At 41.2% G+C, this 18,357-nt stretch overlaps 1 protein-coding gene and 1 pseudogene across 1 annotated transcript; both read right to left on the reverse strand.

The window, feature by feature from the left end:
- Positions 1-5,040: 5,040 nt before the first annotated feature.
- Positions 5,041-5,284, reverse strand: LOC138401898 (large ribosomal subunit protein bL34m pseudogene; annotated as a pseudogene).
- A 1,174-nt stretch (positions 5,285-6,458) lies between these two features.
- LOC138401752 (E3 ubiquitin-protein ligase RNF113A-like) lies at positions 6,459-18,100 on the reverse strand. Its single transcript, XM_069497310.1, has 2 exons — positions 18,022-18,100; positions 6,459-7,664 (listed from the first exon to the last, which is right to left on the reverse strand). Exon 2 carries the CDS (start codon positions 7,488-7,490, stop codon positions 6,459-6,461), a length of 1,032 nt encoding a protein of 343 aa, XP_069353411.1. The 5' UTR covers positions 7,491-7,664; positions 18,022-18,100.
- Positions 18,101-18,357: the final 257 nt, after the last annotated feature.

Genomic DNA, 18,357 nt, shown 5'->3' on the forward strand with positions numbered 1-18,357 from the left:
CTATCCCTCCCTTCCCTCTACCCTTTCCTGCCTCTAGTATCCTCTGTTCTACTTTCTATTTCCATGAAAGCAACTTTTTTTAGCTTTGACATAAGAGTGATAACATGCAGTGTTTAACTTTCTGTTCCGGGCTTGTTTCACTTAACATAATGTCTTCCAGTTCCATCTATGTTGCTGAGAATGACAGGATTTCATTCTTTTTTATGGCTGAATTAGTATTCCACAGTGTACATATACCACATTTTCTTTATCCATTCATCTGTTGAACACCTAGGATGATTCCATATCTTGGCTATTGTGAATAGTGCTGCAATAAACATGGTGGTACAGAAGTTTCTCTGATATAATAATTTCTTTTCCATTGGTAATGGGATTTCTGGATCACGGAGTAGTTCTACTTATAGTTTTTTTTGAGGGATCTCCATTCTGTTCTCCATAGTGGCTGTATTAATTTGCAATCCCACCAACAGTGTATAAGAGTTTCCTTTTCCCCACATCCTCCAGCATTTATTTTGTGTCTTTTTGATAATAGCCATTCTAACTGAGGTGAGAGGATACTTCACTGTGGTTTTGGTTTGCATTCCCCTGATGATTAGTGATGTTGGGCATCATTTCATATATCTGCTGGTCATTTGTATGTCTTCTTTTGAGAAATGTCTTTTCAGATCATCTGCCTATTTTGTTTGGTTTTTTTGCGGTTAAGATGTTTCAGTTCCTTTTACATTCTGGATGTTAATCCCCTGTCAGATGAGTAGTTTGCAAGTATTTTCTCCCATTCTATAGGTTTTCTTTTCAGTCTTTTGATTGCCTTCTTTGCTGTGCGTGAGCTTTTTAATCCCATTTGTTTACTTTTGCTTTTGTTGCCTGTGCTTTTTGAGGTCTTATTCATAAAATCTTTTCCCAGATCAATGTCCTGAAGAATTTCCTCTATATTTTCTTACAGTAGTTTTGTCATTTGGAGTCTTACATTGAGTTCTTTGATTCATTTTGAGTTGATTTTTGGATAGGACGAGAGGTGGGGGTTTAGTTTCATTCTTCTGCATGTGGCTATCTTGTTTTCCCAGCACCATTTATTGAAGAGACTGTCCTTTTCCCAGTGAGCATTCTTGACACCACAAGTGTTATTTTTAGCATGGTAAAACTATTCTGTATGATAATATAATGGTAGATATATGCTGCTATGAATCTGTCAAAACCTATAGAATTTTACAGCATGTAGAATGAAACTTAGCACATACAAATTTAAAAACATCACTTAGGAGATCAGGAGATCTTAAGATGGAATGCAGAACCTGACAATCTAATTTTATTACAAATGTAAGAAACAACCTCACTGAAGGGGGTAGGGAGGGGGAAAGGTGCTAACCTAACTTTGAAAATGGGTAAAGTCTGTAAGAAAAAAGGCAAAAGGATCTGTACATGAGCACTGTATTCTAGTTGATAAAGTTGTAACCCGTGAAGTTATGGGATAGTAAATCTGGTACTGCTAGACATGTGTACGGGATTGAGCAATTAAGTAAAAGATGGCAGATAATAGAGAGCAGATTTCTCACAGTTGGAATGGGTGTTTATAGGTAAACAAGGGGAAGAAGTCTAGAATGATCCTGGTTTAGAGCTGGAGACAACAGTATGAACTCATGTTTACATTACTGAACCCAAAAGGGTCCAGCCTGGGTCTGGTTACTCACCACACAGAGAGCCAGTTACTGAGACAATGAGTTTTGCTAAGAAAGACGTTGTTTTAATATGAAAGATGTCTGTCGGGAAAACAGTAAGAAGAGCCTGAAATCCATCTCCTCCACTAAGGGAGAGTAAGGGCTTTTTAACAAGGGGCTATGTGCACTGGGGCAGCTTGTGGTGAAATTAACAAAGGGCTACACATTCGGGGCAGGTTAGTAAGGGGTGGTGAGTCTTGGCATCAGGAAGTCTGCGCAGGGACCTTCTGGAATCTCAACTCCTTAATCTTGCAGAAATGCTGCCATTTCTGGGAAACAACTCAAGCAGTTAGTTAAAAGTTACAGGGTTTGAGTTGGCAAGCCCTACTGGCCTGAGAATCTAACACATGAGAGGGAGAGGATTATAAAAAACATATAGGGGTCATTGAAATTTGTTCATAGGGCCAGTTACATTTAGCCTCATATAGATATAGATGGTTACATATAGAAATATTTTTAGATATGTGTGTATACAACAGAATGGAATATACAGATATATTTTCTTGCTCTGTCAGCTGAGAGAGTCTAGAAGCAAGGACACCCCAGCAGCAATAAGAAGATCTTAGTTTATAATATCTAGTACCCAGATCTTAGTTTATAATATCATTCTCTAGTGAAAGGAACCAGGGCTCCTCAGAGAAATGGCTGATGGTAGGCCTGGGGCAAGAAATATACAAGATGAGTCTGGGGCATCTTGCAGTGCCAGCACACGCCCCCCACCCGACATACACACAGAAATAGATTATATCAAAGGGATACAGGAGCCAACTGAAAGGACTCCCCAGTGGCAAAGCTAGAACAATTTGAGCCACAAAATAAACGAAGTAGTATTAGAATACACCCACAGTAAAAAGTAAATGCCCATGAGTCCATATTGTTACAAATAAACCATTCAAAATGAGGATAAATCATTGAAATGGAGGAAAAGAGACAAATCTCCCATGCAGAATTCAAAATAATTTATGTAAACACTCTGCCTTGAAGGAGGAGGAGCATAACTCTCCACTCCCAACGTCTGGCCCATGCCTTGTGAATTCCATCCAAGGAGTACAGTATGGAAAGAGGATGAAAGGGAAGAGTAACTTTACAGTGGGGAAACCTGACAAACACCACTGCAGCCAAATGACCAAAATCAACATAACATGATAAATCATGTTGATGGTATACACCCTTGATGTGATGTAATGAAAAATGGCATTTCACCTCTGTAGTCTTCCTCCCTCCAACTCCAGTTTAACCATGAGAAAAACACCAAATTCCAAAGGAGGCACATTCTAAAAAATACCTGATCAGTACTCCTCAAAACTGTCAAGGTCATTGAAATCAAGGAAAGTCTAAGAAACCGTCACAGCCAAGAGGAGTGTAAGGAGAAATGACAGCTAAATGCAATGTGGTACCCATTATGGGATCCTGGAACAGAAGAAAAGGATATTAGGTTAAAAACTAAGGAAATCTGAAAATGTGTGGACTTTAGTTAGTAACGTATTGATATTGGTTCATTAATAATAGGAAATATGCCATACTAAAGTTGGATGTTAATAAGGAAAATTGGTTGTAAGGGATATGGAAACTTTCTGTTCTCTCTACCTAATTTTTATGTAAATCTAAAACTGTTCTTAAAAACAAAGTCTATTTCTTTTAAAGGAGGAATTTCCTTAAAAATGATCACCCCATTTTCATGAAGTTTAAAGGTACTTTTTCTGGTCTTCTTAAATAAGTAACTCTATACTCTGGGGGTTCTACTGGTTTTTCTTTTTTTTTAGACAGAGTCTCACTCTGTTGCCCGGGCTAGAGTGCCATGGCGTCAGCCTAGCTCACAGCACCCTCAAACTCCTGGGCTCAAGCAATCCTACTGCCTCAGCCTCTCAAGTAGCTGGGATTACAGGCATGAGCCACCATGCCTGGCTAATTTTATATATATATTTTTAGTTGTCCATATAATTTCTTTCTATTTTTAGTAGAGACGGGGGTCTCACTCTTGCTCAGGCTGGTTTCCAACTCCTGAGGTCAAATGATCTGCCCGCCTCGGCCTCCCAGAGTGCTAGGATTACAGCCCGGCCGGTTCTACTGGTTTTACACTGATTTTAAGCAACTTGTGGAGGGTGAATTAGGGTAAAAAAAAGAACCACATTTTAACCAATTGCTCAGAGACTCACATGTCCATGTTAACTGTCCTGAGGGGAAACTAAAATGTTAACATCATCTTTTTTGATAGTTTATCAAATATGGTAGTTGGTTTCAATTTTGTCTTAATCAATCCATCCATAGTAATGTTATGCCTCTTTTTGTTTTTGTTTTTTTTTTTTTTTTTTGCAAAGGAGAAATGAGCATTTTATTTTATAGGAGCCAAATGAGCCTCAGAAGGCTAAGGCCTTGCCCAAAGTCACACAGCCCATCCCCAAGGGGCAGGTGGAGAATTCGAAACCCGCCAATTTCCCACCAGCCTTCCCAGACCTGTAAAGGTTAGAGCACATATAAGACAAATAGAAATTTGAACATGTATGAGACATTTTTTGTTTGTTTGTTTGGGAAAGTGACTTTAATGGTTGAAGTCAATAGGATTTTACTCTTGAACTCTCTTGGATATTTTTACAAAGACAGAAACAGTTTTCTTTAAAAATTAACTATTGAGAAATCAGTCCTACCGGCAGTGGCTAATCACTTAAGAATTCTGTTCATGGCCGGGCGCGGTGGCTCACGCCTGTAATCCTCTCCAAGATAAGGGCTCTCTAAAACCATCACAAAATTTATCACACCCAAAAGAATTATCAATAATTTTGACATCTTAAATGTCTCATACAAAGTATAGTGATGGAGAATTCCACAATTAAAATGCAAAGTGCACTTTTAATGAACAGAATTCTTTTTTTTTTTTTTTTTGAGACAGAGTCTCTCTCTGTTGCCCAGGCTAGAGTGAGTGCCGTGGCGTCAGCCTAGCTCACAGCAACCTCAAACTCCTGAGCTCAAGCGATCCTCCTGTCTCAGCCTGAAATATTTACAGAAGAAATAACCTGATGCCTGAGATCAGCTTCAAATAGAGCTGCGTACGGGGTATACAGGGGTTCGTTGTACTATTCTGTGGTCTGTTGCATATGTTCGAAATTCTTCGTAATTCAAAAAAGTGTAAAAAGGGACTTGACAGGGTCTGACTTCCACTCCCATCCACACTTCCTCCCCTGGGCCAACCCCACAATTTGGAAGGCACTCATGTCCGAGTCTATTCCTGTTCTCTCAGCTTCCTGCAAAAACAGTGCCAGGTGAGGTCTGCGGCGAGAGAAATGCTTTAGTGCCCCCCGCCCCCGCCAACCCGGCAGCGTCGCACTCCTCAATGGCTCAGCGACTTGCGGCCCTTGAGCATGCGGCAAAGGATGACCTGCACGCCACGCGGCGTGCTCAGGCGCGGGATCCTTGCTTGCGCTGGCGTTTGACATTGCTCGGTTGATACTCATTCCCGCGCGCGCCAGGCGTCCGGGAGCCCCAGCCAAGGCAGGGGCTAGAGCCACCTGCCACCCAGCAGCGCCGCCGACCTACCCGCCGGGGCCCAACAAGGATCCGACCAAGAAAGCCATCTCCAGCCGCCAGTCACGCTGTCCCGGCCGCCAGCTATACTTCTTTTTGAAAGTTAGATAAATAAAAATGTGATTTTTAAAAATATGTGACATTGAGAGGCATAGAGTAAGAGAGTCTAACATAAGTCTAAAGGAAGTTACAGAAGAAGAAAATGGTAAAAATGAAGAAGAGATAAATATTTGAAAAGATAATGACTAAGAATTTTCCAGAATTGAGGAAAGACATCAGACCTCAGAGTGAGGAATCCCAATGAATCTCAAACCAGATAAATAAAAAGAAATCCAAACCTAGATATATCATAACAAAACTGAAAATATTAAGAGACTATCATAAAACCAAAAAAAAAAAAAAAGGAGTGTCTACAAAGAGACAATTCTGATAGATAACTTCTCAACAACTGAAATAATGATTGAAGCCAGAACACACTAGAATTATATTTTCATTGTGTTGGCAGAATATACTAGCCACCTGGAATTCTATGCCCAGGCTGCTATGATGACACCACTGTACTCTAGCCTGAGCAACAAAGCAAGACCCTGTCTCAAAATAAATAAATAAATAAAAATAAAAATTAAATTAAGAGTAAAATAAATGTTTTCAGACAACCAAAAATGTGGAGTTTAATTGCAACAGAGTCTTACTCCAGAAGAGCAAATGATCCTAGAAGGAAAGTCTAAGATGTGAGAAAGAATGGAGAACAAAGAAAATGGCGAGCCTGAGGATAAATATAAACAAATATTGACTACATAAAACGATATCACTAATGTCTAATGTAGAGGGTATGTGGATCAAGATAAAAGTAAAATGCGACAATTGTATATAAGTTTAGAGGGAACAGATGGAGTCTAAGTGTATTAAGATCTTTATATTGTTACTGAGGACAGTAAAGATAATGACCAACTTTAGGGACTGCTAAACCAAATGCATGAGTTAAAATGTTTTGATAGTCATTAAAAGAGCAAAAATAGAGTACATAACTTATAAACTAGTAGAGGAGAAAAATGGAATTGGTGTGTGGAGAATTTATTTTTATTTTTTTATTTTTTTTTCCAAGAGCAGCACCTGAAGGTGTGTGGAGAATTTAATCCAAAAGAAAACAACAAAGAAGGAAGAGGAGAAACAGAAAATTTGAACACGAAGCATTTATTTTTAAATTTGAGAACTGTGGGAAACCTAAGTAATGGGAATTGGACCCTCATCGGGGTCTTCTGGGAAATCAGAAGCACCACCCTCTGGTGCAGCTCGATACTTCTCCAGTTTAGCAATCAATTCTTTCGCTGGATTGAAGACGCCATTGGTCTGCTGGTCACAGACGTAGCAGCGCGGGGAGGTACGGAAATGCCGCAGTGCACAGCTCTCGCAGAAATAATGCCTGCATTTGGTGACAACTGGGTTTTTGAAGGTCTGGGGACAGATGAAACACTTGAATGGTATTTGCTCATCATCGCTTCCCACTTCATAGTTTTCATCCTCATAGACACCATAGTGACCCTCATCAAGCTCACGTTCGATCTGCCACCCATGCTTGTAATCTGAACGGTCATGGAGAAATTTGCAGCTGTCTCCGAAGCCGCAAAAGCCAGTCTCTTTGTAGTCCTTGCAGATATCGGGCTGGTAATCCCAGCGCACGGTGGCACGTAGATGCTCGGGCGCTCGGATGGGGCCCTTCCTCACCATCCCGGAGGAGGCATTGCCCATAGACTTATCTTTGGGCTTCATGTATTTCTGATAGTTATTGATTCCCCGATAGATCTTGTCATCCTCCTTGCCCCTCAGCTCCTCCTGGATTTTCTGGCTCCGCTCAAAGATAGCTTGTGCGTCACGCTCCTTCTCTGTGTCCAGCTCATAGACAGCTGTCGCCCCCATATCCTCTGGCCCCACGGGTTTCGCCGAGCGGGTGGACTTATAAACCATGCCGAGACTCTGGGGCTCATTCTCCTCCTCCTCCTCGCTACTCAAGTCGCCGTAAACCGCCTTCTGTTTACCACTGCCGCGGGTCTTCTGTATCATTGGATTGTGGGTCGCCCGCTTCTTCTCAGGTCGAACCACAGTGCTGCCTTCATCACTGCTGCTGCTGCTTTCTCCCAGCTCTGGGTCGCAGGCCGGGCGCTTTCTGCGGCCTGCAGCGCTTTTCCGCCCAGGCTTTTTGAAGAGGAAAGTGCACACCTGGTCCGCAGTCTTTCCAGGAGAAAGTTGCTCTGCCATTTTAGAGTCCCGAACTTAAGAATGACTGTGGCGTGCTTGGTCTGGGTCGCGCAGGGCCTTCTCACTTCGCTTCACGCTGTGTGATCCACCGCGAGCCGAAGCAAAAGAGGCTGATGAAAGAGCCAGACTGGTTTTTAAAAATATCCAGCTATATTCTGTTTTCAAGAGACATGCCTATAACATAAGGATACAAAAAGATTGAAAAGAAAAAGTAAACGATATAACATAAATACCAACCAAAATAAACTTGGTTTAGCTATATTAACATTAGATCAAATAGTCTTAGGTAATAAGCATTAATTCAGACAAAGAAGATAAGTCAGATTGCATTTTCAAAGATGGCAGCAATAATACCGACAGTCCTATCATGGTCTTCTATAATTTTGTCATTCATCCATGATGAAATGAGTCTAATTTCCCTCCCTTTGAATCTAAGCAGGTTTGTGACATGCTTGTAAATGGCAGAATGCAGACGTGATGATATGTGACTCTAGCAGAAAAGACAATTCCAACTTCCACCTTGCTCTCTGGAACACTTGAGCTGGAGTCCTGAGCTGTCATGTAAGCAGTCTAACTGCTCTAAGGTAGCCATACTGTGAGGAAGCTCAAACTGGCCTACAAAGGTAATCTACATGGACAAGTGCTGAGATTACCAGAAGAAAGAGAGATGTCCAGCCATCCCCCAGCTTCTCTAACCCCACACTAGTCCAGATTTTATTGCATAAAAGACCTCAAGACAGAACCACTCAACTGAGCACATCCCCAAATTTTAACCCACAGAAACCATGAGATAATAAAACTATTCTTATTTTAAGCTATTATGTTTTGTGGATGATTTGTTATGCAACCATAGTGACAGGAACAAAGGGTTACTACATATTTACAAAAGATTCAATTCACTAAGAAGATTTAAACATTTTTAACCAATAATATAGCTATAAAATATAAATTGAATTTTGATAAAACTACAGGGAGAATTTACAAACCCACTATCAGAGTGGGAAATTTTAACTCATCTTTCTTAGTAACCAGACAAAATATTAATATAACAATACGATATGCAAAGATGTTCACAGCAGTACTATCCTTTTTTCTTTTTCCTTTTTTTTTTTTTGTTACTTTTCCTTTTTTTGTCATGATGTATTTCTCAGAATGTATATGGCAGTACTACTGGTAATCAGCAAAAATTAGAAACTATTTGTGTGGTAAAAAAAAAAAAATTAACCTTGCCCAAAGAGAGGTCTGGACTCAGCTCTCAGCTTCTGGTAGGTAATCTCTAAGCCCTTGGAATGTCATGGCTGATGGAAGCATTTACCTTTGCCTGGAGATCTTGGGCCAGCCAGGTAGTAACAATATGATTTAGGGTGGGGACTTTGGTTCACCTGGTATCAGCACAACCTCCTGAGGGCTGGAAATTGGTATCAACCACAGGAGCAGTCAACCCTGCCTATGTGATGGAGCCCCAATAAAGACTGAACACCAAGGCTCAGATGAGTGTCCCTAGTTGGCAATACCCAGTGCATACTGTCACACATTGGTGCCAGGGAAGTGATGCTGTCCTGAGTCCACAAGAAGAGCACGACTGGAAACTCCACATTTGGTACTCTGCCCTATGTCTCTCTTCCCTGGGCTAATTTTAATCTGTATTCTTTCCCTGTAATAACTGTAACAGTGAGTTATAAAGCTTTCAATGAGTTCTGTGAATCCCTCTAATGAATTACCAAACCTGAGGGCAGTCTTTGGAAGCCCCAAACTTGTAATTGGAGTCAGAAGTGAGGGCAGTCTTGTGGGTTGTTCCCTATCTTTGCACTTGGTGAATTTTTGCACTACCCAATCCCATCATAAATAGAATGGATAAATTATGACATATTCTGTACAGCAATAAGAATGAACATTCACACAAAAATATGAATGAATTTCACAAACATAATGTTGAGTGAAAGAAGCCAGACACAAAATAAAGCATACTGTGTAGGAGAAATATTAATAAAATTTCCCTGGAAGTGATCCTGGAAAAAGCCCTAACCTCCTGAAATGTGGAAATTTATAGGATATAAAGATAGGGGCTATTTGCTATCACTTCCCCTAGAAATATTTTACTTCTTACACACCATGATATTTTAATCTGTAGACATTTGTCAAGTTAAACTGTCTTGTTCAAAAGGATAATAAAACTTATCTCCCCAAGAAAACCAAATGGTTACAACCCAGACTAGGCCTGTGGGTTAAGTTCCCAAGGTTCAAGGAGGACTGAGTGCTATCTCCCCAGCTATTTACCTATCAGAAGAGATTAAGTCCAGACTCCCTAGGTCATAAAGCCAAAGACACTGGGACTTATCCAGCTTTTGAAGGGATGTATTTATAATTCCAACAGGGTAAGGTAAGAACTAAGATCCTTTCCATTCTCTCTCCAGGGAGCAGAGGTTTTTCTCCCTCCTTTTGAGAAGGAGGAGGAGAAGGCAAATGCTCTTCTCCTTTACATATAAATGGAACAAATCCATTGTTATCCACCTGCCATTTATGGGGTGTAACCTGGCACTCACGTAGAAAGTTTCTATTCGTCTCTCTTTGCATTGCCTGTGGGTCTAGACATGGGGAACCAATGAAGCGATGTTACTCTGGCGGTCAATCTGGTAGTATCAAGAAAGAACTCTTTCCTTTGACCTAGAGGCCTCATGTTTCTGCAGTATTCAGGTATAAAAATACAAATCGATGTGAATGGGGTAATATCTCAGACCCTTCACAGTTCTGAACAAAACATGCTATGAGATTTAATTCATAGAAAGTTCAAAGACAGGCAAAACTAACATAGGATGTAGGAAGTCAGATTAGTGATTCTCTTTGAGGGCTAGGAAGTAGAAGGTAGCACAGTAGGGGGCATTTGGGGTTACATGAGTATGTTCAGTCTGTGAAAAATCATTGAACTCTAAGTCTATGACTGGTTGTGTTAAGTTCATGTCCTCCAAGAAGCAGATGCCAAAATGGGATTAGATGTACAAAGGATCGATTAGGGGCAAGTAGAGGAGGCCAGGAGACCCATCAGACTGTGGTACAGGTCTGACCCTTGTGAATGAGAGAGGGAAGGAAGGTCTTAGACTGCTGTGCAGCTCTAAGAAAGTTTCAACAAGGCAGCTGGTGAGTCCTCAAGCCAAACAGAGGAGTCCTGCATCTCCAAGTAACAGGTCTGCTTAGTAATCCCTCCTGTGTTCAGTTATCAGCTGCAAGCAGCTCATGGGAAGTGTAGTCTTAGCATTAATGTGGTGAGGGATCTCAGAGCATAGCAGCTGGGGCCCTTGGGCAGTTGTGCCTTCCCCATGAGACCTGAAAGCCCCAACTGTGGCCACCTCAGCCCACCCCCGCACCACATCTACTTCTCCACACAGGTTTGGGGAGCAGCTCCATGGCCTCTCATCCTGAGTGGAACCCTGAAAAAAGGAAGGTTAGAGGGATAAACTACAACCCGCATGGCTGCAGTTGATCTTGGGGCTGTGACCAGTATTCATCCTTTCTGTCCTCCACCTTCCATTCTAAATTTACCTGACTCTTGGCTCCTGCCTTAGCAGGTCTTGATGGCTTACCTGATGGTGTAAACCAAACCTCATTCCTGAGGGCCCTGAACCTTTGATGTTCCAATCCCTTTCATGACAGGAGTGTTTCATGTATCTGTTCACAGCTGCAATGGGCAATGGAGTAGCAGGAGGCATCCATTCTTATCACTTTGGTTCCACACATCTTGCCTCTGTCCTCGTTGTGTAAAAGCAGCCCTATCTCTTCCTGCTGGCCAGGGTCAATCACTCCAAGGGGATCTGGGGGTGGGGGTAGGGAGTATCATCCCCATGGATATTAATGAGCCCAGCTCTGTAACTACCTTTCTTAACGTTGGCCCTAGTTTTGGGCCTGGCATCCAGGGGAGGATGTAGTGGCAGTTCTTGAGGACACCCGTTACCTGAGTGTATGTGTGTGGGTATCTCTACAACTGATTCCAGCATAGTGCAAGCTCTTATGAAGGAAGATGGTGCCACCTCTGCAAGCCCAGAGGGCTCAGGGGGTTCTGCAGTATCAAAATCCTCAGAAGCATCCATGCAGATGCCTTCATCTCATGTTTCAGGGTCCCAGCTTTTCTCCACCTGGGCCCTGAACTAGCACAACAGACCTGCCTTGGCTGAGCATTCAAACATCACTGGATCACTGCATCTCTAATAAGTTAGATCTTTAGTTTGCTGTTCAACTGTGTCTGCACTTCCACTGCAGGAGATGAAGTCTGCTTTGTAAGATAACACAGAGGCCCTCTGGCTTTCACAATTAGTCATTAATTGCTTGTTAACAACGCCTGAACTCTCATTATCCCTCTGTAAGGCATCCACACAACTTGGCAATAACCAACCAACTCTCTTGTCTTTGTAGGCATTGTTCACCCCTGCCCTATATCTCCCAAACACCTCAATTAGTGCACCTCCCACAGCACTTCCCTCCACTGGGATATCCTCCCAGGTCGCCGTCAGTGAAATCTTTAGCAGTTGGGCTGCCACCTTGTGGTCAGACCCTCTTTGCCCCACCTCTCAACTAGGTTGGCACCCACTTTGCTTGTCAAGCAGTGAGTGAGCCAGTCCCAGATCAGTAAGGATTAAAACAATTTGAATAAACAATTCACAAGCTTAGATTTTTGAATATAGATAGAACCACGCACCCCAGGAATCTTGAGTACTTGTTAATATCATGTGCTTTATGTGAAATATCTCATTTTTCCCTTGAAATGTGGCCACTGTGATGGAGGATTTATGTATTTACTCATTTATTCATTGACAGAGTCTCGCTCTGTTGCCTGAGCTAGAATGCACTGGTGTCATCTTAGCTCACGGCAACCTCAAACTCCTGTGCTCAAGCTATCCTCCTGCCTCAGCCTCCCAAGTAGCTGGGACTAAGGTGCATCCCACCACGTCCAGCTAATTTTTCTTTTCTTTTCTTTTTTTTTGTAGAGATGGGGTCTTGCTCAGGCTGGTCTCGAACTCCTGGCCTCAAGTGATCCTCCTCCATCAGTGTCCCAGAGTGCTAGGATTACAGGCAAAAGCCACTGTGCCCTGCCTGAAATTAATTATTTTAAATTTAAATAGTCACAAGTGGCCGGTGGTGACCATATTGGATGATGCAGGTCTATAGGTTGCATTCTTGATTATTAAAACCCCAGTAATAATCCAGATACCTTAATTTTTCCAGCACTTTAGGGTTTCCAAAGCATTTTACTCCACTTCTGTCCTATGATCCTTATAACAGCCCCATGGGGAAATGGAAGCTCAGACAAGTGAAGGGACTTGTTCAAAGCTTCGCAGCTAGAAGGCCCTGCTCTGTCTGCCTAGCTCCTGCTCACCTCACTGTATTGCGCAGCCTCAGAAAATCATGTCACATATTTTTAAACTCATCCAAGTAAATGCTCACACATTCACCTCTGGTGTATCCTTCCTTTCCCCCTCTTGCAGAACTTTAGCTCTGTCAGAATGTTGGGAGTTGTGAGGGCTTCCTAGTAGGAAGGGTACATTTATTCCAGGAAGAGTGACACTTCTGTTAGCATATCACTTGAAGTTCAGATCCCACCTCTGCCTTGGCTTTCCCACCCCCTCACTTGATTCCACAGTGTGATCTGATTTTATTAGCTAAAGCAATATTTTCTGATTTGCAATTCACTGAGAACCTAAGAAACAATGGTTCTAGCCATTTCCCTCTTTAAAGAACTCTCTACTCAACATCTACTCCAACACTTTTTCTCAAGGTCCTACTCTGTGCCTGGCACTGTGCTAGATGCTTAAAAAACACTACAGGCATTTTTCAGACAATATTTTGATTGTGATTTTGTCTATTTTACACAAAGAATCAGACCTTGTCCAAGGTCAACATTCATAAAATCAAAGAATTCCAAGGTTGAAAGACAGTGAAGGTGAATGGTTCTCATTGTGTTACCCTTTTACAAATGGGGAAACCCAGGTACCAAGAGGGTGATAACCTGCTCAAGGACACACACCAAGTACTGTCAAATCCCAAAGCTCTGGCTCCTTCCAGTTCCCTACACAGCAAGCTGGTCCACCAGACCCTGACAAATGTCTACCCTGCTACTGTAATAATCGTAAGAAGTAGCAAAGGAATAGTAGCTACCATATATTAAGCACTGATCATGGGCTGGGCACTATACTAACCATTATATGTATGTAACATTATTTATTTAATCCAAACAATAACTCTATCAAGATAGAGCAAATACAAGAACCTATCATTGTAAAATAATAATAAACAAAGTAAGTAAGCCAGCAGATAAACTTATCAGGAAAAAAATGGACAGTGCATAAATATGCAAATAAATGGTAAAAGGGAAATAACTAAAAAATAAGAGGGGAAATTAAAGAATAATAAGTGACTGTGTTGTTTAAGACTAGATAATCACAAATGCAGAAATTAAACAACACACTTAAACAGCCAATAAATCAAAGAAAAAAGTCACAAGGGAAATTAGAAAATAATATCAGATGAACAGAGGAGGGTGGGTAGGGGCAAAAAAAAAGAAAAATATGAGATGAACAAAAATGAAAAAAAACAAAACCTAGCATACAAAAACTTGGGTGCAGCTAAAGCAGTGTTCAAAGGGAAATTTATAGCCATAAACATTAATACTCACATCAAAAAAGAAAATCTCACATCAATAACCTGAATTTACATCTTAAGGAACATGAAAACTAAGAGTAAACTAAACCCAAAGCTAGCATAAAGAAGGCAGTAATAAAGGTTAGATCTGAAATAAACAAAATAGAAAAATGGAGAAAATCAACAAAAACTAAAGTTGGTTCTGTGAAAAGATCAATAAGTTGACAAAAATTAAACATACTTATAACAAGAAAAATATTGAACGAGTAATCAAAAAACCTCCTAACAAAGAAAAATCCAGGACCAGTTGACTTCATTGGTGAATTCTACCAAACATTGAAAGACGAATTAATACCAATCCTTCTCAAACTTTTCCAAAAAAAATAGAAGAGGAGAGACTACTTCCTAATTCCTTCTATGAGGCCAGTACTACTCTGATACCAAAATCAGACAAAGACATCACAAGAAAAGAAAACTATAGACCAACATCTGTAAAAGGATTTTTAGGCAAAAATCCTAAACAAACTACTAGTAAACCAAGACATTAACAGAACAAGGGGAAAAACAAACATGATCATCCCAAATGACACAGAAAAAGCATTTGACAAAAATCCCTCACCATTTTATGCTAAAAACACTCAGTGAACTAAAGAAGAGGACTTCCTCAACATGATAAAAGGCATTTATGAAAACCCTAGAGCTAATATCATATTTGATGGTGAAAGAATGAAAGCTCTCACCCTAAGATCAGGAACAAAACGAGGATGCTTGCTTTCACCACAGCTACTGTACTAGATATTCAAGCCAAAGAAATTAGGCAAGAAAAAAAATATAAGGCATCTAAATTGGAAAGAAAGAGTAAAAAGTATCTCTACATGGAAAATCCAAAGAAAAGGTGTGTGCACACATGCACACACACATACCCTGGTAAAGTTAATAAGTGAATTCAGCAAAATTACAGAGTACAAGATCAATACACAACAATCATTTGTGTTTTCTATATTCCAGCAATGAACAATACAAAAAGGAAATCAAGAAAACAATTTCATCTGCAATAGCATCTAAAAAAGCAAAATAGCTAGGCATAAATTTAACCAAGGAGGCAAAAGACTTGTACACTGGAAAACTTACACTGAAAACAGCAAAACATTGCTGAATGAAATTAAAGACAACCTAAATAAATGGAAAGACATCTGTACTCATGGATCAGAAAATTTAATATCGTTAAGATGGCAATACTACCCAAAGTGATCTACAGATTCAATGCAACCCCTATCAAAATTCCAATGGCCTTTTTTTTTTTTTAGGCAGAAATGAAAGAGCTTATCTTCAATTCATAGAGAATTGAAAGGGGCCCTTAACAGTCAAAGCAATACTGAACAGGAAGAATAAAGTTGGAGGACTCACACTTCCTGATTTCAAAACTTCCTGCAAAACTGCTGTGATCAAAACAGTTTGGTACTGGCATAAGGACAGACATATAGACCAATGGAATAGAGTTGAGAGACCAGAAATAAACCTTCACATATATGGTCAATTGATTTTTGACAAGCTACTTGTATCATCACCTCCCTCCGACACACCTTCAATGAGGTTGTTTCACACATTTGTAAAACTGTCAAATAGTTTTGTCACATTCTGAATCTCATCCTGGGATTACACCAACATTGAAATAATTTTTCCATTAGTTTGCATACATTGATTCACTCTTTATGCTGTGACATCAAACGCACAGTGTCATGAACCCACCAGTACAGGCTCATACAGAATAGTCTCACCACCCTAGGAAAACCCTGTGCTCTACCTATTCAACCCTCCTTTCCTCACCCACACTGACTCTCTGCCAATCACTGATCTTTTTATTGTCCCTATAGATTTCTTTTTCTAGAATGTCATAAAATTGAAATCATACAATGTGTAGTCTTTGTAGATTGGCTTCTTTCACTTAGCAACATGCATTTAGGATTCATCCATGTCTTTTCAATGGCTTGACAGCTCATTTTTTTTAAATCAATTGAATAATATCCCATGGCATGGATGTACCAGTGTGTTTATTCATTCACCTACTGAAGGACATCCTGGTTGCTTCTAAATGTTAGCAACTATGAATAAAGCTACTATAAGCATTCATGTGCAGTTTTTTGTATGAATATTTAGTCTTCACATCAGTTGGGTAAATACCTAGAAGTGCTATTGCTGAATTATATAAGACCACAAGTAGCTTTGTGAAAAACTGCAAAACTGTCTTCCAAAGTAGCTGTACCACCATTATGCAATTTTTTACAATAAAATAATTTAAAAATATTTAAAGCTACAACTACTTTATGCAGTTATTTAGCATTGTTCTCATTTTACAAATGAGGAAGAGAGGCATAACGAGATAAAGGGGCTTGTCCAAAGCTTGGAGGCAAACCAAGTGTGTATACCTGCAGAGACTGGGCTTTTCACCATGATGCTAACAGAGGCTTGGTTATTGCACAAAGCATTCAGTGGGTGGACAGCACTAACGGTTTAAAATCCCTTCCCTTCATGGAACTAAAATCTGCCTGGCACTGTCCTAGAGTCACACAACAGTCTTTCACATGACAAAGACCAGGAAGCAAGTGCTGCATGCCTGGGCCTGTCCACCATTCGTTAGGCAGTGATTAGGCAAGTGATTTCAGCAGAGGACTGAGACGGAAGCCAGATCGCTTGGTGAAAATCCATTCTGCACTACTTAGCAGCTGAGTGACGTTGGGCGAATACCTTCACTTCCTAAGCTTGCATTTCCTCCCTTGGGAAATGTGGTACCTATATGATCATGATCTCCATTTGGAACTCCAAACCTGAAAGGACCACTGCTTTCCTGGACACCTCCACCTGTGTCTTCTACTGACCCTTCAACATTGATGTGAGCAAAACAAGGTTCACCTTCTCTCCCCAAACACCACCTCTCTGGTGCAGGACCAGCTACGTGATTCGCGAGGGACAGCGAGAAGTGAGTGCACAGCCCAGGTCACATGCCCACGGCACTGGCCCTGCTCTTGTATTCCCTTCACCAGCCGGCCACGCTGCCCTCGCCAGTCCGTCCTCGCCTCCCACCCAGTCACACTCCCCGTGCTCCAGTCATAACGGACATCTCTGACTTCTCGCGGTCCCCTGAATCCCCACAGCTTCTGCCTCTGGCCTGGGCTCTCTTCTCTCTCTCTCTGCCAGCTCCACTCCTTTTGTCCTCAGATCCTTCCTGAAACAATCTCCTCCATCGTCTGCCGTGAACACCGCATGTCCCTGGTTTTCCTCACACTTCTCTGGCAAGTTTCTTCAAAGTCTTTGCCAGTTCACTCTCCGGTACCCCGGTTTTCATTTCATTTCTAGCTGTGGAATTGCTGGATTTTTATTTTATCTTAGCTTTAAAGCAGACGATAAAATTCACATTGTTCAAAACAAGCATTTGCCAGTTCTTAAGGTCTGTCTCTACCTCTAAAGGGTGAGTTTGCCGACCATGACGTTGGGCCAGGTCACATTTACAAGGGCCTCAAATTTAAACTTTCGAGGCCATCTTCAAATAGAATTTGGAGGCCCGAAGGAAGAAAACATCAAAAAACTTTAAAATTGCGTCTACTTCCCAGACCACACCACCCTAATATTTGTATAAATCCTGTAATTATCCTTTAAGGAACAAAATATGGGATTTGTGTGTACAAATTAAAAGCTCGAATGTGTTAAATGTACAACTTAAAATATACCAGAGTTCTGTAACTCTGGCTTTTCGTCACTTTTCAATCCACCACTAAGGCTCAGAAAATGGAAGCGGTCCCTCAGGTCTCTGAGAGGAAAAAAGTCTGCCTTGGCTCTATTTTATCCCCATAAGAGCGAATGAACCAAAAAGAAGCTAAAAGCGGCGGAAAACCAAATGCAGCCTCACCCGGCGCTCACGGCTGCCACTTCTCAGCGCTCCAGCCACTTTCCCACGACGTCAAGCAACCGTTACCTTGACAACGTGATCTCCTCAGGCACCACGGAGGGCAGCTCCCCGCTGCATCCCAGAAGGCACTGCGCTGTCTCGAAGCCTTCCGCCCCTCTCCATCCCGACATGCAACGGGGCTCATTGGTCAAGCACTCGTCATCAGGGTGATTACAGAAATGCCTGTATATCTACATTGTTTAAACATTTAAACTGTGCGTAACATATCGGCGTGTGGAAAAAATATAGAAAGAGTGGTCTAAGTGATTTTTTTTTTTTAGAGTTGTAAATCTAGAG

The sequence above is a fragment of the Eulemur rufifrons genome, chromosome 21 (assembly GCF_041146395.1).
Source record: "Eulemur rufifrons isolate Redbay chromosome 21, OSU_ERuf_1, whole genome shotgun sequence".
Lineage (NCBI taxonomy): Eukaryota > Metazoa > Chordata > Mammalia > Primates > Lemuridae > Eulemur > Eulemur rufifrons.